The sequence below is a fragment of the Chelonus insularis genome, unplaced genomic scaffold, assembly GCF_013357705.1.
Source record: "Chelonus insularis isolate UGA/USDA-ARS -01 unplaced genomic scaffold, ASM1335770v1 contig_342_pilon, whole genome shotgun sequence".
NCBI classification, from domain to species: domain Eukaryota; kingdom Metazoa; phylum Arthropoda; class Insecta; order Hymenoptera; family Braconidae; genus Chelonus; species Chelonus insularis.
The window spans coordinates 1-23,539 of record NW_023276507.1 but is presented as its reverse complement, the minus strand read 5'-3'; the positions used below and the strand labels follow the sequence as shown (position 1 = coordinate 23,539).

The following is a 23,539-nucleotide window of genomic DNA, read 5'->3' as shown; positions in this document are numbered from 1 at the left end:
CTTTTCACGAAATAGTTGATAAAAAAGTGTTTGCTCAAACTTGGAAAAAATGGAAAAAAAATCCATCAAAATAATCTGCTGTAGAAGTCTGTAAACATTGAAAAAAAGAATAAATCTCTTCATCATGAAGGACTTGATTCTCAGCTACTTGAAGCTCAAAGTACACCCTCAAGCCAAACTAAAGCACTTTCAGCTTCCACTCTAACAACATATCAATGATACTTACGAACTAAGATGTTTCCAACAAGCGTAGCAGGTAGGCAGAATACGATTACGAGTACATCTGCAACGGCAAGATTAACGATGAAGAAGTTGGTGACGGTGCGCATTCTTGGTGAACGGTAAACGACCGCAATAACGAAACTGTTGCCAACGAGACCAACAACAAACACAAGCATATATGCGACACAATAAACTACGGTCATTGCTACGCTATGTCTGTAAAAGCGATCAGGAACATGTTCAACTGGGATGTTGGCTGAATCACTAGCATTAAACAAGCCCACACCCGCTGATGGCTCTTCCAAAGTAGTACGTGACCCAGCAGTTACTAAATCAGTTAGTGAATTATTTAAATAGTCCCGTAATTCGTCCTTGGTTTGCACGAAAACATTATTAGCTAAATTAAATGGTGGTCCAGTTGTTAGCAGAACATTTCCACTTGTTCTTCGACGTGGCTCCACATCAAACTCCTCCGAATCTGGTAAACGGAGAGAAGCCATCTCCAATAGTGGAGAGGGTGGTTGCAACATTGAGGGGTACCAAGCGGATAAATCAATCAAAAGTGTATCCACCATTTAAATTATTTTTTCAAATCATCAACTAGTCCATTATTAATGATATTTCTTTGTCTTGGCTTAATTCTATGATCATTAAGTCTTTCGAGTCCTCGACTCTCCCGCTTTTAGTAGCACGCCTGCGCTACCTGCCTCCACCTGACCACCTGAATTCACGTGCTACCTGATAACTGTCACACACTCATGTATTTATTCACTACAAGTCATAGTTTAACTGATTGAACTTTCAGCTGAATTATCCAAACTGCTGAATACCACGTTAATTAAATCAACTGGAACTGATAAAAAACTATTCTTGCTTTAATAGATAGAAATAGTGCTAAAAAGTCGAGTTTATTTGATAGTTGGAACATAAAGAAAAGTTTTCAGTTAACAACTTGATAGTGAAGAAAAAAAATATTTGCGGTCCGGATGCTGGGCGGTTAATGAGTCCGCTTTAGGTGGCAACCGCGTACTGGAGTTTAAGATGCGTCCAAAGCAACGACGAGCTGTCTGACAAAGCTCAACCAAAAGTGCGCAGACGCCATCTGTTCATATCGCGGGTTGGAGCACATGCAGCAGCAGCAACAACACCAATATTATACACATGATATTTCAATACGCTTCAACAACTCACCGATGAATTTTCCATCTTGATAGTTTTTCTTTATTCGTTCTATTCCTCTATTTTCCAATAAATCCAATTGGATATTTACCTTCCATCTGACTGCAATTGATATTCATCGATACAGAAGACAAATGAGGATTTATATTCTACCTAATTTTTTTTACCAAGATTGTCTACTTCAATCTGTTACAATTTTCACTACTCTACGTATGAAATGGATGAGATTTCACTGATCTACTATTGTACTAAGCCGTTTTTAATAGAGGAATGTGAATAAACCGTTTAAAATGAGCTTTGATAAATGTAATCTAAAACTGAAAAATGAATATTACTTACAGTAGAATAATAAATAACTGGAGGATTTTTTTATAATAATAAATTAAGAGATTATCTCATTAGTAAATAGTTGAATCTCACATAATTAAATTGAATAAAATAACACCAACTGATTTTTAATTAAATTAACATCTACCAAAGAAGCATTGACAATAGAATTGTCTAATTTTATTTATCAAGCAAACGATTAAAACTCTAATTAAATCATTGAATATTTAATATGTGAATTTAACTGATTTCTTCATGTACGAGCTGTCAAGAACAACCAGATAACAACGAAAAAAATCTTGAAAGGTCAGAAAGTAGGACAGGGTCAGTAATTAGACCCTTTAACTTATAGATCTTAGGCATAAAAATGTAATGTTAGGTAATAGTAAAGAGTTGTCTATAAGATTATTGACCTGTTTTATTTCTCAGGATGAACACATTAAAAATGTCATGATATAATCAATTAATTATAAAAAGACTCTAAATAGCAATTCAACCCCTATTTTCTATGATACATTCTTGACAAGTATAGTTTATTAATTATTAATATCCTTATATACCTATCAGACAAGTCTTATATCATAGGTGCTTCATGAAAGATGTTTTATAATAGACACTTCTATTTTTGTTGCATTGAAAAATACATATTTATTGTAATCGTTGTTGAATATTATTTAAAAAAAAACTGATAGGTTTTAAGAGATGATTTTTATTAAACAAGGAGTAGAGTAGTAAAAAAGATGGAAATTTTAAATAAACTTGCAACACTGTAAAAATAAATTAATCTTCACTTTGACCCATGAACATGAGTGTACATATGTATGTTTTATGAATAACTCACCTTTTAAACTTATCCGACGATGCTACGCGGTTTTTTCTCTATATAAAAATGAGGTCAAATTGTTTGGAATTTATTTTTATAAATCAGGACATTTGCCCAGGGCTGACCTTTGTCATTTCTGAAAATTATATTAATTATTAAAATATTTAACAATAAAAATTTCTAATAAATAAAACAATTATATTTTTTATGTTATAATAATTTTGAAAAACCGATGAAATAATTTTAAGTGGAAATATATAGATAAAAAAAAAATTTTAGATAGAAAAAAATAGCCTGAAAATTGACATGAAAATAAATTTCAGTTAAAAAGTTTAAGTGTTGAGATAAGGCTCAACGCAAAGTTGTACAAGGATAATAAATCTGAGTGTGGACGACGGCTCTATCGACTTTTTACGAGTACTATCCTTGTAAGTGTATCCAAAACTCTGAAACCTCATCCTCTCAAACTTAAATACTATTTTCTTAAGGCGCACTCACTCGAACATTGAAACTTTGACGACAATTAAACTTTTTTTCATTACGATAAACCACGCCAGTTATATATAACAAGTGATTTTAAATTTTAATTATTTCAATATTTAAAAAGTTTGAAAAAGAAATAAAGTAATGGAAAAACAAAATCCATGAAAAAGATTTCTATCAAGTTTCGATTTTACAAAATAAAACTTTAATTAAGCTCTTTTTCACAGCGATTTTTCATTTGGAAAAATATTAGCTCAACTGTCACCTCAAATAGTCGTTCAAGGTTGCTATTTGACATAAATAGTAATGGAAAACTTTAGATTTCTTATACAAGTATTTTTTTACCCCTCCAGAATGCTCTTCACGTCCACTTTACACTCAATTGATTGATTAATTAAACAGATAATTAATATGTGATAATATAAAAATGATAGATCATCTGTGATGTAAAAAAAAAAGATGAATATCTTTCAATAATTTTCGAAGACAGATAATAAATTCCCAAGGGTGATATATTAGATACTTAATCCATGACAGGAGCGAGGACAAATCACGCCAAGTCGAGGTAACACGCCACCCCCAGGTCCAAATAATGTTTCCCATACAACAGAGCTTCCGAAGACCTCCCACTGTTTCTGTTGCAAACACCTTCTGTAGGCTTTCGGTCAAGGGAACATTCATCGGATCAGCTTTTAATCCTCTACAACCACTATTGGAATTCCTGGACAATTTTCTAATATCAAACGTATCAACCTGTTCTTCTGATCTTATTTTCTCTTGAATATTTGCTTCCTACTATTCAAGTTAGTTTAAATGTGGATAGAGATTATTTTTCTAATCAAAATTCATTCTAATGTGGAGTTTTTTCAATTTGTTTATTCATTTCCTGCATTTCAGATAAATAATCTAATTCTCATCTTCAATAGAAATATTTTTAGAATAGTTGAACAATGATAGCTGATTAAAATTACCAACTGGTGTTATCAACTTTAGAAGAAAATCAAAAATTTTTATTGAGTATCAAAATTGGATCTATAAATCTATTAAATGAATATGACAGCTTAATTATACATATTTTCTAATGAAAATTTTCTTCCACTGAAAAATGAGACTGTTAATTTCTCCTGAAAATTTACGATCGTGTTCCTAATTTCACATTAAAAGTCACCAATTCTCAGCAGAGTCATCAAAGTAATTTTACTAGCAGACTGCTACGCACTCATCTTCTAGCTTCCAGCGTCTAGACAACGATTTAAACCTTCATCTTTGAGCGAAGTAATTAAACAGAAAGTGAGAAAAAGAAATAAGTGGAAAAAAAAAATTTCTAGGTTTTAACTATTAACTTGTTTCCTACAGTAGTAACAGTTTGTTATAGTCATGTGCTAATATTCTTGCAGAATGCCCTTGTGAAAAAAAATGGAATGAATCATTTGTAAATGGGTTGCTTCAATTGTAATTGTTTCTCTACCACGTTCGTATGTGGGAACGCCAACTCATTATATCCTCTGCTTTTGTATTGTGTCAAGGACGATCGTTTTATCAATTACATTAGTCAAGACATTGTGTATAATAGAAGCAAAAAATTACATTATCTTACTTAATTATCTTACGAAAAAAAAAACTTTTGCTTAAATACATATAGATCTCTTTATTAAAACTTATAAATAATTATTCAAATAAAATGGTAAATTAAAGTGTACAAATATATTTTACAATTGACAAATATTCTCCCAAACTTCCTTTGGTTTCTTCACCAGAACAACGAGTGGCTCGATCCAGTCGGGCCTAAAAATAAAACGAATAGTATTATTTTTAGCTGAACAAAAACTATTCACTTAGTTAATATTTACCATGAAGCCTCGTCATCTGCGTCAAATTTCTATTATTGCTCGGATGTTCGCGGATCATTGTCCTCGAAACATGTAGTTCTGGCAGCAGATGATCCTGCATTAGTCTTTTCTCATAATTAGTTCGATATCTCATTTCCTTTTTGAGACTAGTGTCCCGTGCGTAAATTGACTCAGCATTTGAAAATGAATGAAATCGATGGCGTGCCCGCATGGTAGTGGCATTTGGATGTTTTATTTCAGATTCAGGACCTCTAGAGAGCTCATTAGTTGTGCTGCGATGTAATGACTTGAGTGAATCTTCATAGCCACTGCAAAATCATACAAAGTATCCAATATATTATTAAAAAAAAAAGAAAAACATACAAGATAAAATAGTGTCATTATTTAGTATCACGAAAGGCATGCTGTGAATTTGGTAGAAAGCATCCAAGCAATTTTCAAGCTTCTGAATTGATTAAAAAAATGAAAAAAAAAGTATAATGAAATAGAAAAAAAATAGTATATGGGGGTGTAGCAAATACAAACTTGCTGCTATCACCGCTTGAAGGACTTGACGAGTGGCCACAATGACAGGCACGTGCAACAATTCCGGAATCCTGGCCGCTTGAGTGAAGAGATGTTGCGGAAGCTTCGAGACATCCTGTCGCTCTGGTCGGCATCCTCTTGGCCGTTCCACAGCTGCGCGACTGACTGTGAATTAATCCAAGGGAATAGAAGGTCTCGGAAAGTAATAAATTTATCGAAAGTGTCTCGTATGCATGTAGCATCGTGTAAACAACATCACCAGCATCCAAAGTCTACGTAGACTCATCTTTTTAATGGGTTAAGCGCAAGCTTGTATAGACAGAAAACTATTTCAGATACATACCTATGGTGATGAATGCAACCTGGCTCATGTTCACAAACACTCAACCTCCTTGTGTCTCGTGCAAAGGGTTCAGGGTCATAATGAAGGCCGTCGACAAAAGTTGGAAATAGTGCTGGCTTCCGCAACGTTGCGGTTGGCTCCGTCAAAGCAAAGCCAACTGGCGAGAAAACGGTAGACGGTGGTAACGTTGTCTCACGTCGCCGGCTAACGAAGAAAATTCATTGGGGTGTGTAACTCTACCTAACTAACGGTTAAGTACTTAACTAAGTAATACCTAGTCAACTATATAAGTTTTAAATACACCCTAGGATTGTAAGTGAAAGTAACAAGTCAGCAGAAAATGAAAAATAAAGCTGCCTTAGCTTAGATAGTGTCTCAAGACCACAGCAAGTTGAAATTAATAAACAGAAAAGTGTGTTATATATTAATAAAACATTATTTATGAGAAACAATATTATCCCAACAACAAACTCTACGTTCATGTACAATCATTTATCACTTACAATTAAAATAAATTATTACTATTATTATTACTAATATTAATCTAATTAAAAAATTACTTAATTAGTTATTATTATTATTTTTTTTTTTAGTCATTTTAATTAGTATAGATTTTTAGTCTCTTTTATTAATGACTCAGAGCGTTGAAGTAAGCTTTCTCGGCCAGAGATGCCCACAGATTAAATTAAGACACATGATAAAGCGAGCTTCTGGATCTGGCAGATGATACATTGATGGTACCGATTCCCCTATAAAAAAATCCCAAGGAATTTTTTCAGCAATTAGTTGGGCTACAAAGCGTTAAAAAGAATAGGTAAGATCTAGAAAAAGCTAAAGAATGAATCATATTACAATTAGGTTTCTAAATTATACAGGAGATTAAGAGTATGATAAGTTAAAAACGAAATATTCAAAAGTATGAAAATTTATTTAAAGACTATCAATTTTTTCATATAGAAATAAATATTGCAATTTAAAAATAATTTTTCATACTTTTTGTTATTTTTGTTAGAGAAGTAAATAAGCAGAAAAAAAATTTTTAAAAAAGTTTTAAAATGACTTACCGTTTACTACGTCGAACGCAAACGACACAAAGGATTGTAACGAAAGCTCCTATAAAAACGACACAACTCAGGACAATCGCCCCCACCTCAAAAGTCGACAGTAAATATTTCTGACTGCTATTTCTAGGTGCGTTTCCGGTTATCTCTAGCACACGGTATTTTTCCAGCTCTCCTTTTATTTCCGATTTCTTTCTGTTGAAGGTTCTGTGGAAGTAAGAATGCATAAAGCATAAATATAAACGTTCTGAGATATCATATAAAAGATTTTCTGAATCGATTCTTCCAGGATATAAAAAAAATCAATGATGAATGTTATTCTGAATTTGAAAAAGTGGAAAATCTCGTGATTCTTTTACTAAAAAGAATCTTTCAGTAAAGAGAAAAGAAATAAAAGAAGTAAAAATATTCCAAGTACATTTACTTACTTATGTAAAGTCTCCATGTCAACCATTACATTAAGATCTGGATCCACAGCATAAAGATAAACGTCAGTTCTAAAGGAATTAATTTAAATTAATTAATCAATTAGTTAAATGACTAATTAATGTAATTAAAAGTACTTACGAAGTAGCATCAATCAAGTTTTTCTCTATATGCGGTTCCAACTTTCTCACCCGGACATCCCAGCCAGTAAGGTTTTTCAATGCTCTAATAAAAGCCAAGACGTTAATCATCACACTGAAGAAAAAAAGATCAATCGCTTCGAGATTTTACGATGTCCACTTACCTGGTAATGTCATCCACCTGGTCCTCTATTTCTGTTGGCTTTTTGCCCATTACCAATACTACTTGTTTGTTGTCATCCACAACATACACCTTAAACATGATAATTTATAGAATTTAAATATTCTAATAAAAAAGAATACATTGAATTATTCTATGAAATAAAAGAAATAAATTGTCCCTATTCAAAGATAAATTTGAAAAATAATTTAATAATGAAATTTAATCTCGCGAATTCTTAATTACTCATTTAATTTAAGTTGACTTTATAATTAACTGTATATTACTTTTATTAATCGACACAAAAAATTCTTTTAAAATTCCAAGTGAGAGAGAAAAAAGTTAGGAAGTAGTTGAAGGATGAAGAAGCAATCTGCAGCATACTGCTTTATTCTTAAACTCACAAAAACATTGGCGATGCTGCTACGCCCATTTTCGGCACCTCCACGATCAGTAGCCTTGACATCAAAACCAAAAACTCGACCAGCGTCCCGAGTAAAACTACCCACTGATCGCACTTGACCACTAAGTGGGTCAATGGCGAAACGTGGAGCATCCTCTCGTCCAAGAATTTGATACCGTATTTCACCATTTATTCCTTTATCAGGATCTTCCGCCTAAAATGAAATATTGTTCATAAAAAATTAGCATAAAACTACGACAAATTAAAATCGAAGAGAAGGAAATTTATCTTCTTTACTTCCTTTTTTTCAAATCAATACGAACCTCAACCTTGATAACTTCATAGCCGTAATTTGCAGACGCCGGGACAGCAGCAAGTAATGGTCGTCCTTTGCTCTTGAATCTTGGAGCATTGTCATTGATGTCTTGTACTCTAACTACAATCTTTGCCTCATTAATTCCAAGATCTCCAAGTCTCTCGTCGTTTACTGGATAAATCATCGTGGGTAAACCTCGGCTTTTCTTAATCCTATCTACTTTGACTTTAAATTCGTAAACATCTCTGTATTCACGATCGACAGAGTTCACTAGAAACAGAGTACCATTCTCTGGATCAATGAAAAAGTGATCTCGAACTTCAGAATCATTGGACAGGATCTCATACTTCATTATCTGACCAATGTATTTATCGGACACGTTCAATTGAAGGAGTTTCAAGGGTGTTTGTGAATTTTCCTCAACTTCTACTTCGTAGTAGCGATGTTGGAAGATTGGTTTATCGGACGTATTCTCTCGGGGTTCATCAACATCCAAAACTCTAACATACAACAACGCAGTTGATGTTAGACCTGGAGATCCTAAATCCCTGGCAATTATGGTGACATTATGAAGCTCTTGGGATTCATAATCTAAAGAAGAAACAGTAGAAATTGTTCCATCTTTACTGTCTATTGCGAAATATTGTTTTTGACCCGACTGTGGTAAATCAAACAAGATCAGGCCATTCCCATTGCCAACGAAATCCGAATCGTTTGCGTAAACTTTGTGGATTACTGTACCTATCGGAGTATCTTCTGCCACAGATGCATAATAAATAGGAATCAGTTTTTCGTCTACTTCTTTAAACTCTACAAATCCATAAAATTTCGGAGCATTATCATTGGCGTCTAGAACATTTATTTCAACATCAACAGTTGAGCTGAGTGGTATGTCACCACTATCATAAGCAATAACAATGATTTGATATTTATCTCGAGTTTCTCGATCAAGATTTCCGGTCACCGTTAGAACCCCAGTTGATAGTCCAATCTCAAATTTAAGATTTGTACTATCATATGATGAAGAGTTGACTTTATAGTTTATTTTAGCATTTTTGCCAAAATCCATATCTTCTGCCAATATCGTACCAATTTCTTCATTCTTGTGGGTTCCTTCAATAATATCAAATGTGTACCAGGATTTTTTAAACACTGGTGGGTGATTATTAACATCCTCAATGGCCATTTTCACAATAACATGATCAGTAAGATTGCCAGGATCTGACGCAATAATATCTAGGTGAATTTTTTTACCAGCTGGAAGTGAACGAGCCACTGAAAGCTCTCCCGACCTTGCATTGACAATGAAGTAAGGCCTGGTATCGGAAATCGAATCGTGATAAGGTGGATAGATAGTCTCACTTGCAATACTGTAAGTTATCTTGGCATTGTTGGACATGTCCTTGTCCTGGGCCAGTAGACGGATTATCGCAGTACCTATTGTTACATTCTCCGGCACTATAAGAAGTGGAGAACGAGCATCTGAATCGTCCTTCAGTTTTCCTGGTTTAGTATCATCTTTTGAAACGATTATTCCGTGATCCGGGGAAACAATCATCTGAGCAAATGTAGGTTTGTTATCATTGACATCATCCAATGTTATTCGCAATTGTGCAAACGATTTTGGATTCTCTAAAATTATAATGATCAAATTAAAAAAAAAAAAATATTCCAATATCAAAGAAAGAATATAAAAGAAAATATAATGAACGTTCTACTGCACTTTAATATTTGCACAATGAAAATAAACAAAATAGTCTTAGTTTGTGTACAAATAATGAGAAAAAAAATAAAAACGTAAAAGGTTTGAGAGAATTCTTTTACGAAAACAGTCAAGGTTGTTTAAACGATTATGGGTTATATTGAAATTGATAGTTCTGATAATTTTTTATTGATCATCCAGGCATTAATAAAAATATATAGAAAGTATAGAAAAAGTTGTAATGAATGGTTGTTTTTCCTACAATATGAAAAAGGCTACTTCGTGACATTCCGATTCAGAACACCCCTTTAATAATTAGATAATAAATATCAGAAATCTTATCTCGCTAAAACCAGTTTAGCCAAGTTGGAGAATTTCTGATTAGGTGAACAAGTCCAGAACAAATAACTATCGCTTTTACGCAACATTACGATTAGTAAGATAGCGGAATACAAAAAACAAGAATCTAGTTTTTTTACTTATAAGAACTAGTTAAAGCAGGACTTTCACTTACTCTTGTCACTGGCAATAATACGTAGCATATATGTAGGTTTATCTTCTCTGTCAAGAATTCGAAAAGCTTTGCCACCAAAGAAGACGCGACCAGTCATGCGATCAATAGTAAAGAGATCGCTTCCTTCACCCTCCAAAGTAAGAAGATAGTTTCTATTGGCCACATCGTCAGCATCATGAACTGATATACGATTATTCAGTATTACTTCGGTTCCTGGTAAACTGTTTTCTAGTAAGTGGCCTTCATAAGATTCAAAATCGAAAATCGGTGGATTGTCATTTTCATCATCAACGACTACGGTTATCTAAAAGTGTATTTAAATAAGGGAAAATTGAGTTACTGAGTCAATTAAACAAAAGAGTTTATTAAGAAGAGAAAGGAGAAAGTTAGATATTGATCTCCAACTTACTTGAAATATTCCAAGTCCTCTTGTTGTCTCGGCAATTACGGTGATGCTGTAATTCTGCCTCATTTCACGGTCGAGACCACGAACCGTGTAAAGGTCACCGGCCTCAGTAATTGTGATATCAGGAACATCTCGTTGATTGGCGATAATGAACCGAATATTTGAACTTTTCTTATCACCCGTATCATTTCTTGGAAGAACATGGCCAATAAAAGCATTTGGAATATTTTCTTTGACATGAAAGACCATTGGAGCTCTAGTCGTTCCTCTGTAATAACCAAAAAAATAACCTTTTTCGTCTATTCATGTTTTTTCCTCATGTTCAGGATCTAACATGAAATCTTTCCGGAAGTCGAATCGATAGATAGAGTTCTCAACGGATGACAATCATTAAACCAATTGTTACATTGTATAGATTGTTATTATTAAACAAATTAAATAGACTCGTAACTTTAAACGATTGCATGAAGTTTCACTGAAGATCATAGCTACTACATATATTTTTCAGGAAATGTGTCCTCAAGTTTCACTTTTTACATTCACGATGCGTAAATAATAATCACTCGCGACATCGTTATATGCACTATGAACATTGAGAGAAACTTTGCTTGTTTAGTGAACTTTTTAGATTCTCCGTTAAGATTTGCGATTATTGCTCAGATTAGTATAACTCCGATGACATTTTAATCTTATTAAACATCTAACAGTCGGTAGTTTTTTTATACGCCAGAAAGGTATTAAAAAAAATTAATTGTACTAACTTTGTAAAGAAATCCCTTTTATCGTTAGGGTCCACTACATGAATGGAGACATTAGTAACAAGAGTAAGATCTTTATCATTGGTGACAACCCCTTCAAAGTCGTAAGATCTTCTTGTGAATTTTTCAACCTTATCCACCACTGTGATAGTACCAGTTTGTTCTTCCACAGCAAAAGGAACTAAAAAATAAATACAAATAATTTTGAAATTGTATAAAATAAAGATGATTAATGATTTAAATTGTTTGATATCTACCTCCTTCATGGTAACTGTGAAGCAAATCGTATAGAAGGCCATTTCTCTTTTGTCCCGCATCATTGACACGAATTTGCCCGACACTCGTACCAATTTGCACATTAGCTCCCACCCAAAACTCATACGGAGCACCCACGAAATCTGGCATTGAATCTTTATCTAGTTCAAATAAGAAAGCATATAAAGTTTGGAATATTGTGCGAGAAAGTGGAAGATAGAAAATAAAACTTTAAAATGCAAGCCAAATGGTTAATTGAATGAACTTAATAATAATATGAGAGTACCATCCGGTTGAAATACATCCACCGTGACAACGGCTAGTGAAGATCTCCTTTCGCTAGGATTCGCTGGTTGATCCATTGCTTCAACAAAGATTGCGTGTCTTCCCTCTATTATCGGGCTCTCTGCTACGGACACAACACCTGTACGTACGTCGACAACAAACGGCACGCGCGCCAACGTGCTGTTTCCGGTCTGTTGAAGACCATACCTAACAATTCCATTTCTTCCAAGATCGCTGTCGGTTGCATGTACTTTACCCAAGACAGTGCCAACTTTCGCGTTTGTTCTCGTCATAAACTCGTAAACATTAGTTGGGATAAATGTTGGGTTATTATCGTTGGCGTCAAGTAGAGTTACTTCAACAGCAACTGAACTAGAATTAGATCCTGTTATAATGCTGGGTTTTTTTTCAACTGCCAGAACTTGCATTCTGATAAATGAAGTCTTTTCACGGTCTAAAACTCGCTCATCTTTGACTGTAAGCCATCCAGTCTTAGGATCAACAGCAAATGCTTCTGATGGATCATCTAGATCATAAGTGAATTCTGCATTCTCTCCTTGATCTTTGTCATACGCCACTACTTGGAGGACACTAAAACCATTTGGGAGATTCTCCACAATGCTAATATTATAAAGATCCACCTCAAACTGCGGCAGATTGTCATTTAAGTCTAAAATTTCAATTAAGACTTTTGCAGAAGAATACTTGAGTGGATTGTCTAACTGCGAAGCGTAAATTTGAAGAGTAAATGTGTTATTGAGCAAACGTTCATTGTCTAAGTCGATAGGTCGTTGAAGAAAGAGAGAACCGTTCTTTGAGTCTATTTGGAATAGTCCACGTTCGTTGCCCGATGTTATAGAGTATTTTACTGGAGTATTTATGCCTCTATCTTGATCTTCTGCGTGAATTGGAACATCCAGAGATATTTCTTTGTGAATTGATCCTCTCTAAAAAAAAATATTCATCTTATCAATTCAATATTATTTAATTTTATATACTAACAAATTAATTACTAATTATTTTCAACTTTGTTACAATTTACTTAGCTCTATTTAATGAACAGTAATAAAATTTTATAGTCAGCTGATAAGAAAAAAAAGTATATGACTTTTTTTTTTAGAACGAAAATCTTCTTAATGAGAAATCGGATTGCTTGAAGTAACTGAATAGTTCTTAAAATGTAATATAAAAAATTAAACTTACTGTAAGTGGAAAAGACTCGTAGATTCTACCCTTATAAACATCTTGAGTAAATTTGGGTCCAAGGTCATCATTGTCATGGACATTTATAGTAACAGTGGTGTTAGAACTTCTCGCTGGAATACCACGATCCTAAGGCCAGAATAAAAAGCAAATTGACGTGAGTGCTTCTATCTCTTTGCAAGTGGATTGAAATTCTACGTTCACAGAATAACTAGTTTAGCCAAGGGTATTTTCTTTGTTACTGATTTGCTAATGCGATAGTCATTTTAATAAAGCATCGAAATGACACTATAAAATACTTTCTAACTTCACTTGAAGATCTTTTTAATATAAAAAAGAATTGTTTTTTTTTTCTTACAGTTGCAGTAATAACCAGAATGAATTGTCGATCGCCTGTATCATAGTCCAAAGGCTTCCTCAAAATTAAAGCAGTCCGATGACCGGATTCCAGTGAAAATTTACCATCATCATTGCCTTTCACTATCGCATAATGAACATCGCTGTTTGGAGTATTCGGTTTGTCACCATCAATTGCATGAATGCCACGAAATATTGTAATTCCTAAAATGCCATAAATCATTTAGGATATGATATTAATCGTAGAAGGGTGTTAAGATCTAAACTACTATTTTATCCAGTTGGATCACGTCAACACAATTCACATAACACGCATATAATGATATTGATTAAACACTAGTGAGTATAATTCAATTACATTTTGATAATGATGATGAACAGCAAAAATCTTATTCAAAATAATTATTTTTCCAATCATAATTAATATCTTCAACATTTCTTCTTTCATTCTAATTAAATTTTCTTGCATAAAAAATTTTTTGTCTTTTTTTCTTTTTTTCATTATCAAAGTAAAAGTTTTCCACTTACTTTAAATGTTCATATCTCTTCATTTTTGAATCGCTGAATCGTGTGATCAAGATTTAAGTTGCATTAATAGCTTTCATTTACTCACTTCATTATCTTTTTTTTTTTTTTTAGATTTATAAAAAGCATAAAAATTGCAATTCCAACTTGGTTTTAAATATAACTTGGCTATTGAATAATTGTAGTAACTTATATAACAAACAATCGACTTTAAACTTTGTTTTAATAGAATGTTTTTAATCTTTTATTAATCATTGATCAGGATACTCAGCAGTTTTCGAATTTTTTTCAATGTTTTTGTTGGAATCAAAGAATTGATTGATGGAACGATTAAATATTTAATTGCATAATGTATTTAATATATTTCAAAACATTTAAAAATGGAGCATATAATTATGTAATAATTTTATCTTATATAATTCTTGAAATACATGCATTAATTTGCCTGATTGTAAAAAGAGAAATTTTATCTCGTGCTCTCTTTAGCCACATAAATTAGATTAAAGTTAGCTTTAAGAAATTAAATGTACGAATAGTGATGTTAAGTTAAGAAAATGAGATCCAAAAACCAGCAAAAGAAAATAAATTACCTTGCTTCTTCTGATTGCAGATTATTGAAATGCCAAAAATTATTTCAGAAAAAAATAGACATTTTAGGATAAATCTCCAGTCAACCGTGAAACAAATTAATTTTTTTCTAACTCTGCCATTTAACTTGTTCATTTCAATTTAGTTGGAATTATTTGAAACATATTATTCACAAATAATTTAGCTTTATATTCAAATAAGAATAAAAATATAATTAATAATATAATGATGTGAAAGTCTAGCAAATTAGAAGGAAAAATCTAATAATTTAATAATTTCATGATTATTATTCAAAGATAAAATATTCATCACGTAAATCATAAATTAATATTTCATTTAATAATCAATAATTAATTTATAATAGATGAAAAAAAAGGTGCAGTCATAGTATAGAAAATTTACTAAACTTTTAAAAATCTAAAAATTGTGATTCTTACCAGGAGGAGTGAATTCGTCAACAGAAACGTGATATGGTGCTCCAATAAACTGAGGCGAATGGTCATTAACATCCTCAACATAAACCGTAACAGACAAATGCGATGAAGTCTAGGACAGTAAAGGTAAGATATTTTATAAAGTTAAAGCCTTAAAAAAAAAAATGAATAAATAAGTGTGACAAAAAAATGAAAATCGCATTTACTCTGCCATAAATTCAACTATAAATCCACTACATATTCTTGCCAAGATTTTGTTAGGAAAGAGATGAAAAAAAAAAAAGGAAAATATGACGGGAGTATAAGGAGACTCTTTTCCTCAGTTACGGAAACTTTAGCGGGCTCACGCGATGGTTCACAGTCACGCTCTTAGAAAAAGGTGTTTCTTTTTTTCAGTCTTTTTTTGTCGGCTCTTCTCTCTTTTACTTCATGCTTTACGCAGTCATAATACACCCGTCACGTTTGCGCTTTCATGCGAAAGTATCTTTCATCGTCTTTCGAGTCTTTTATATGCACATGATGATGCTGGTTAAGAAAGTAAATACGAAAAAGAGAAAAGGAACAAATAAGGCCAATCAAAATGTATCGAGTTTAAATTTCTCGTAAAAGAAAATGTCTTTAAATTTTCATTTAATCCTGTAACACGGTGTGTGTCTGTATGTCTGTCTAGTAATCGTTACTTACTCTTAATGCGTTTGTTGCTCTGTCTCGATAGTCCTGACCTCGATCGTATAGTCCACCCACAAAATACCAGCCAAGTCCCTTTTTTTATATCAATTTATTTCAACTTTTTTTTTTTATCAGTATATATGTGCAGAAATTCGAAAGAAATGAAAGTCAAGAGACTTACCAGTGAATTTACATTGTCTGAGAAGTCACAGACTAATCGAAATTTTAACAGATTTCTGGGTGCATCTGTATCTACCAGATCCTCTAGTGATTGAGCCAAAATAACTGACACGTGGGTTTCATTGATCTCTTTGTAAGTAAAATATCGAGCATCTTCTTCCTAAAAGACAAAAGTAAAATGAATTTTATTTCAAGAAAATAAATTAAATAAATCATCAAAGAAGTTTTATTAATATTAAATCTAGCTTTCAGTGTAATTAAAATATTAATAATTATAATGATGCAAGTGAGGGAAAAAATATGGTAAAACAAATGAGAAGATGAAGGTATGAAGATAAAAAAAATAAATGAAGTGAACCTTATCGACTGGCATAATTGTTAAATGGCTACGTGGATGAACCTCGAGGGAGAGAACTTCTGCTCCAAGTGGAAGATTCTCTGGGACCCTGACGAACTTTAAATACTCCCCAACTGGATAAAATTGACATGCTGAAATATAAAATAATACTTAGATACAACAATCAACACTTTAAAAATTTATTAATCAAAATAGACATAAATATGTATGAGTATTTAAAATTGTTAACTCAAGACCAACAACAATGAAATAAATCACAGTCATTCTTGAATGTTTACTCTAATTTCTTAAGTGCATAAAGCATAGCGCATTACTCAGATACTAATTTCCTTTCCAAGTGGTAGCAAAGAAAAAAATTACATGCTGTAGATCACTATCTTTTATTAAATTTATTCACAGCATCGCTCGTGCTGAATATTTTCATCTTTGTTCCCTTTTTTTTCTTTTTTTAGTTTGAGAAACAACATAAGAGACTAAGAGTACTTTTGCTGAGGCTTTTCAATCATATCGTAAAATGCATTTAAATTAATCAACGTTTACTTTTACTTATCGCTAGCAAGTGTAAATGAATTTTTTCTTTCATTTTTGTTATAATAAAAAGTTGGCCAAGGTTAAGTGAGATTTAATCATTTGAAGATGAAAATTTTTTGATTACCTTTTGAAGAATTAGTTAAAAAAATAATGACCAGTAAAAGGATTTGTATTTGTCGACAAAAAAATCCTTTATCCACCTTGATCCTCGTCCCCATTGTGGATCCTCATGGAAATGAATCCTAGAACAAAAACGCACTCACTTATACGAAGGAAAAGATAAAAAGAAAATAAAGTATAAAATCGCGAATATTTGCATCACATCTTTTGCTTCATCACAAACTCCTTTATGTGTTCATATATACATATATACCAAGTATTTACAATTTGATATCGATTTTAGCAGAAAGACGCGAAAGTGCGGGACAATATTTGCATGAGTGACTCTTCAAAATTCCACCAGCCGTGTAGCATCTAGCCCCTAGTGTACGCGCATAATGTCATTCCTCATGAGGGCAAATCAAGGTCGAGATGCTGCTGACATTATTTAATATACATATCATCAATTTCTAATAAAATTTTACTTAAATTTTATACCCTTCTTACTCAATTCACTTAAATATTATCATACATTAAATTGATAAAGGTATCCATTTTTTTTCTAATATGAACATCTGGAGAACCTAGACCTACTTTTTCAGCAAATGTAAATTAATATTAATGAATTACTACTTTTTGAAGATTATTTAAAAAAGACTAGACTATTTTTAAAAGTGAGTTGTCTTAACTGTTAAGCAAATTTTTCTTTTAATCAAATTTTAAACTGTAAAACATTTTGAGATTTTTCCATTGATAACGTGTCTTCACATTAAAGTGTTAATATTTAAATTCGTTTGCTAAAATACTCGAAATTTAAATAGACTAGAAAATTCAATAAAATGTTTATGTAAGAACTTTTTTCTTTCAATTATTGATTAGTGATAAAATTTCAATTTAAAAATTCAAAGAAAAAATTTTATAATCAATGAAAACATATTTCATAAGTCCCAAAAAAAAAGGATTTCAATTAATAGTTTGAATAGAAACAATTTTATACTGAAAATTGATCCCATTAAAAGTAAAAATAAAAAATCTGATATTAATGATACCATGATATTAATGTTTTCTTGATCACGATGACTTGTCTAAAATTCAAGGAAGTTAATTCAAAATACCTGTATAAAAGCGTTTCAATCACCAAATAGTAAAAAAAGCAGCAACAAAATGCATTCACTATGTCAAACTAAACGACTGAAAGAACTTTCGTCACATTTCACGTTTCACGAGTGACTGGACGATAGTAATCCTGATCCGTTGCTTCTTCGCTTGAGTCCCCACGTTCCTTTTACCTCTTTATCCCTCACTAAATCAACGCAAAATTGACTCTTTAATCGATTTATCATTACTTCTAATAACAATCATCAGCAAAGAATAACTTCCTTATAAATATTATTACTTCTTTTTACTATCAAAGTCAATGAAAATTAATGACTGATAAATTATTGAATTTTCGTATATTGTTTTCTGTTTTAAACCATTCAGTTTTCACTATTATATTAAGGCGCCGATAGCATTGATCTGTCTGTCTTTCGCTATCTGCATTCAGCTATTTCAGTGTCACTCCATCCTCTTTGTCACCGATAAAATACCAAGTTTACACTAAAAAATATATTTAAAACTTTATTACTGTTATTCATGGTATAGAAATAGAAATGGAGAATTGAACAAATAAATTTATGAACCTTTTCCACCTGAAAGTTGATTACAATCCGCGAGAAACAGGAAGTAAGAGAGTTGGCGGATGCTGGTGATAGATGTCTCATGACTGTTGAAAAAAAAAAAAAAAGAAAAAAAGAAATGCTAAAAGAAATCAATTGATCGAACGCCTGGGAAAATTTGTGGGGAAAACTTTAAACTCTTTTATAATATCATTTAGAAATGATTATGTCTTGATACAAAATCAATATTATTCACTTTCGCTGTAATTTAAGTGTTGTGAGTTATAAATACAAGTTAACTGTCTTGAGAGATATTTTTTTTTTTTTAGCAGAAAAGTTGAATTTTTTGCTACAAATTGCTGGAACTGATACTTTTGCTTTTAGAGATCAGAAAAATTGATGCTAATTATACTATTTATATCTCAACAATTATAGATCATTTGCATCATCAGCAGCACATTAAAAAAACTTGCTTTTTGCAGTCTATGACACAATATATTCTACCGATAAATATCTGTAATGATGAAATATAGTAAACTCTTTTCACTATTGTTAGTAATAAAAAAAAGGCATTCCTCAAGAATTTTGTAAAAAAGTTTCAAGTAATTACTTCTGGGTTTTATTATCAACTTGGTGAGTTCAATTGAATAAATCTGTTGACAATCATCACATTTTTATGAAAACTTAATCATTATTTTCTAGGTTCTTCCATCTTCAATGTAACTTCCTCAATATCACTATATATTTATCTGGGTTCCAAAGTAGCTATCAATGGTACATTGACCCTAAAATGTTTCTACCATTATAATAACACCATTTCCTTTGGCTAAAACACTGCTCAAATTTCCCAACATATTGAATAAAATTCATATAAAATCGATTAGAAAATTTCAAATATAATAAGGACATAGATTACAAAAAATATTGCTACAACATCATGTAATGCACGCATCAATGTTGCAATAAATGATTGCAGAAATATGGGTTTTTATAAGTAACAATTTGTCGATGATTATAATCTCAAAGTACTTGTTGAGTTATAGTTGCATATTCAATATGAACGGTTAATAAATGAATGGTATAATATCAATAGTTGGACACAACATCAATTTGCAACTGAAGGAGCACCAAATGAATGAGTGGAAGCAGCTCACGTGGAATAACGAGTAGCCAAGTTTCATAAAAGCTAAGAGCTGCTGTTTCTGTAGCTGTGGAAGTCGTTAGGGGGCATACAGTAAATCTCGGGCCCTGAAGTAGTGAGTTGAAGATGAAGATCAAGGCAGTAACCTTGACTAGGCCATCGACTCACTTGCTTTTGCTTTACCCATTTCCCTCGAGACAATTTCATTCTTTTTATCTTTTTTTTTTGTCCAAAGTCTCTTTGTTCTCACCTTTTCACTTTTATAGATCGTCTGTGAATTTGAGCTTAGCATTTAAACGCTTTTTATTAGCACGTTGGAATCATTCCAGGAATAATTTTCGGTAAAATCATGTATTTTATTCGGTCTTAGTATTTATTAAGCACTAGTAAATGAAACAACGGTTTCCTCTTGCCGCTTTGTGATGACACCTAATCATAGTTAAGTACAGTAACAGTAAATTGAAGGAAAAAATTATTTTAAAGCAGAAAAAATTTTTACAATAGGATTCCCATGTCGTTAGCAGTAAATTAGTAATGAATTTTTAACATTCTTATCTGTATAATTTCAAGCCATAAATTATTTTCAAGAATTAAATAAATGTCTTCATTTGAATTTAAAATAGTTCATTTTAATTTTAATAAAATAATATAATTTTATAATGAGGAATAAATGGTTCATATATAATCATGCGAGACTTTCTTTTAGATAATATTGAATTAAAACAACAATATATCTTTTTTCCTTTGAATACATGCTTTTTATTATATTTAATACTTATTTATTTTTCATTCAATTGAAGAAATTTCATTCGTAAAATTTTTTTTCACAATAAATACTATTAGTAGTTTCACCAAAACATCAGAATTTTTTTGAATTAAATAATTTGCAAGTTTTTTCAATACTAATTTGTTCTTTCACCGTCTGCAGGTATATTTTACGACGACAAAAGACATCATAAAGTTTAAAAAAAAAAAAAAGTCATTTCGAAGCAGAGTTTATCGAAAAAAATTTTATTATTGAATTATCATGAGTGTGACACTCAAATTAGAAGTGATCAAAGTTAGGAGAGAAGGTATTTTATGATAGGACAGATTCACACCAGAGGTACGAAATGATAACGAGTCAGCCAGATGAAGTGAAGTGAGAAAGATAGAGAAGGAGAGAGAGAGAAATTGGAAGTAAAAGACAAAGAAAGGAGTTCGAACAGAGAGGTTGATAAATAAGAAGACGAAGAGAAGTAGGAAGAGTGAAAACATTATTTCTCATTCTCGTGACTATCCAATTGTTCTTCAACAATTGGATCTCTCAATCGTGTGCTTATACGCGAGGAGACTTAGCGAATCTCAATTAAGGGATGTAATTGCTACGAGAAGTTGGCAATGAAAAGGATCAGTGATGTTGTTAGCCTATTTATGATGAACGAGTATATTAAAAAAAAAATGAAGAATAAACACTTGACATTGTTTACCAAGGAAAACACTTCCTCTATTCTCACGTATCATTTTTAGAGCACTAGAACACTAGATTGAGATTCACGATGTCGATCATCCGCTAAGACATTCAAGAACTGACAAATAGAACGAAACCAAACTGTAGATTTTTCTTAATTTATTTTACCACGCATGAATAAATTTTCAAACGTCCTGATACTAAATTTATATAGGCGTGGAAAGTTGCCCTATGCACCAAGTAAACCGGATCAAATATTTGCATAATATTACTTCATTAATAATTTATAATCGAGTTATTTTGTAATAATATTTTTATAAAATTTTTTGTTGTTACTCTGATAAGAAATCAAGTCAAAAAAGGTATGCAAGTTTAATTTCTCGTGATTTACGAAATATATATTTCATACCATTAAATTATAGTTCTTTGCCTCTGAATAGACGTCTTGTCTTTGGTTCAAGTTATTTACAACTCGTGAAAGTGACTAACTTCATTTATTTGTTTAATTCATTCGTCTTTTTAATTAATAATTGCAGCTCCAATTATCATGTCAGTTCAACTCAATTCCATCCAAATTTTCAAATAAACCTTCTGTCTGATTCTTCAAGTAAATTAATTATTGAAACTTTTCACTAGAAAAATAAAAAAAAAATAAAATTATAAAGCATCTGTATTGTCTTTTGTTCTAAACTTCTATGATTGTTGACATCAACTCTTTTTTAATTGTTACAACTTGCAACTAAACTGTCTGACAAATGAAATTATTTGAAGCATTTTGTAAATGTGAAAAGTAAATTAACTGACAGATGATAAACTAATAATTATTCGTTCAAAATATTAACTGGTTATTAACTGCTAAATATTATTATTAAGAACACAATTGATGAACAAATCTAACATCATCAATTACAAAGAAGTCATTTTGGTAAAATACCAACTATTTTTCGTCATTTTTGTGAAAGTCTTTGGCACGTGATGTGTGATAAAACATTGGTAAACTATAGTATTCATCATAGAATAGATGTGAAAGGGGATGAACATAAACGATTTACTTGTACGACCTTGAATTCAAATCGCGTTTATCCTCTACAATGCAAAACCCGATTGGAATACACGATGAGAAGAAGACAAGATTGCATGAACAAATTAATTGTTTCTCTTTAAATCCTAGTTTAAAATTGATTAGAAAAAGTTTTTACTTTTGTTTGTCATCATTATATTGTTGTTAACTTACCAAAAATTAAAGATAACGTGATATTGATATTTTTAAGTTGACAAATAATTTCCACATCGTTGTGATCCGAATGGCGTTACAAAGGGCCAATGCACTTCTCAGCATACACAAGTAATAGATACTTGATGGAGTTGAACGTACTCTAGGCACTGGCTAGCTCTTTACTTCACTTCTAGCTGCAGTTTCTTTCCCACCTGAACTACTACTCGGTTAACCATGCACTAACAACTAGTAGCATGTACCTGTAGATTCCCTTTTACCTAGAACGAGAGTGGGGTTTAATTTTGCCAGCACTTAAAGAATACTTAGAATTTATGACTCTTTCATTTTTCAACAATTAATCGTTGGCGTTATCAGTGGTAATACTTTATCAGTTATTTTATATAAGCTTAAGTCATAATTGAAATTTATCCGACTGAATTTTTCAGTTCGTTAAAGTTAATTTGAAACTCTAGATTTGTGCAAAAAAAGTACTCCAGAAGGTACTTAAGCTAAAGTTTTTTAAGACTTTACATCAACTATAACTTTTTGAAGTTATTGTTTTTCTTTTTATTTCAAGGTATTTTCAGAAAAGTACTAATTTTAACATGTTATTAAAGGGATTTAATTACCAGTAGATTTCACTAATAAGCAAATTAGTTGTAGTCAGACATAAAATTTTAGCTTCCTTTTTTTAGTCTCAATAACATCAATAATAAAATGTACTGAAGTTTATTACTACTTAAATTATGTTGATATAGGTATATATTACACATAACTGTAAATAATAAAGTTATCTTTTCTTGAATTTTATAATTAATTACAGCGTCAGTTGTGCTGTTTATAATTCCTTGAAAATATTTTGAAGATATCAATAGCGAAATCTACTGAGTTTATATGGCAACATAACCTAGAAGTCAAGGAATACTGTCTCAGGTCGGTAATTTTTCACGAA

The 23,539-nt window shown here is 31.7% G+C and overlaps 2 protein-coding genes across 11 annotated transcripts in view; both read right to left on the bottom strand.

Annotated features, from left to right (window-relative positions):
• Positions 1-1,235, bottom strand: part of LOC118066394 (uncharacterized) — a 37,500-nt gene extending 36,265 nt beyond the window's left edge. Inside the window, exon 1 of the mRNA XM_035082371.1 lies at positions 227-1,235. Within this exon, the coding sequence (XP_034938262.1) occupies positions 227-797 (571 nt within the window). The 5' untranslated portion in view covers positions 798-1,235. The remainder of the gene's footprint in view (positions 1-226) is intronic.
• Positions 1,236-4,662: 3,427 nt separating this feature from the next.
• Cad89D (cadherin-89D) lies at positions 4,663-22,809 on the bottom strand. 10 transcript variants are annotated; one of them, XM_035082388.1, is made up of 25 exons: positions 22,606-22,809; positions 18,805-18,887; positions 18,519-18,721; positions 18,238-18,447; positions 17,148-17,265; positions 16,493-16,623; positions 16,136-16,294; positions 15,289-15,397; positions 13,740-13,942; positions 13,382-13,510; positions 12,180-13,125; positions 11,896-12,054; positions 11,642-11,819; positions 10,884-11,148; positions 10,475-10,778; positions 8,266-9,890; positions 7,944-8,156; positions 7,544-7,632; positions 7,381-7,464; positions 7,242-7,310; positions 6,817-7,020; positions 5,753-5,956; positions 5,410-5,574; positions 4,885-5,192; positions 4,663-4,819 (listed from the first exon to the last, which is right to left on the bottom strand). In XM_035082388.1, the coding sequence occupies exons 5-25, from the start codon at positions 17,239-17,241 to the stop codon at positions 4,785-4,787; spliced, it is 5,673 nt and encodes a 1,890-aa protein (XP_034938279.1). In that variant the 5' UTR covers positions 17,242-17,265; positions 18,238-18,447; positions 18,519-18,721; positions 18,805-18,887; positions 22,606-22,809; the 3' UTR covers positions 4,663-4,784. The 10 variants fall into 10 exon arrangements, with proteins under 10 accessions (XP_034938279.1, XP_034938278.1, XP_034938281.1 ...); XM_035082387.1 differs by having other exon boundaries at positions 18,238-18,721; XM_035082390.1 differs by lacking the exon at positions 22,606-22,809 and adding an exon at positions 21,391-21,406 and having other exon boundaries at positions 18,238-18,721.
• Between the last annotated feature and the right edge of the window lie 730 nt (positions 22,810-23,539).

Bases quoted from the DNA above. Each gene is read 5' to 3' on its own strand.
- Cad89D (XM_035082387.1), bottom strand. From the start codon at position 17,241: ATGGGGACGAGGATCAAGGTGGATAAAGGATTTTTTTGTCGACAAATA. The intron at 13,126-13,381 runs GTAAGTTTAATT...ATTTTTTTTTAG, and splicing joins ACGAGTCTTTTCCACTTACA to AGAGGATCAATTCACAAAGA. The intron at 7,465-7,543 runs GTAAGTGGACAT...GGCTTTTATTAG, and splicing joins CAGGTGGATGACATTACCAG to AGCATTGAAAAACCTTACTG.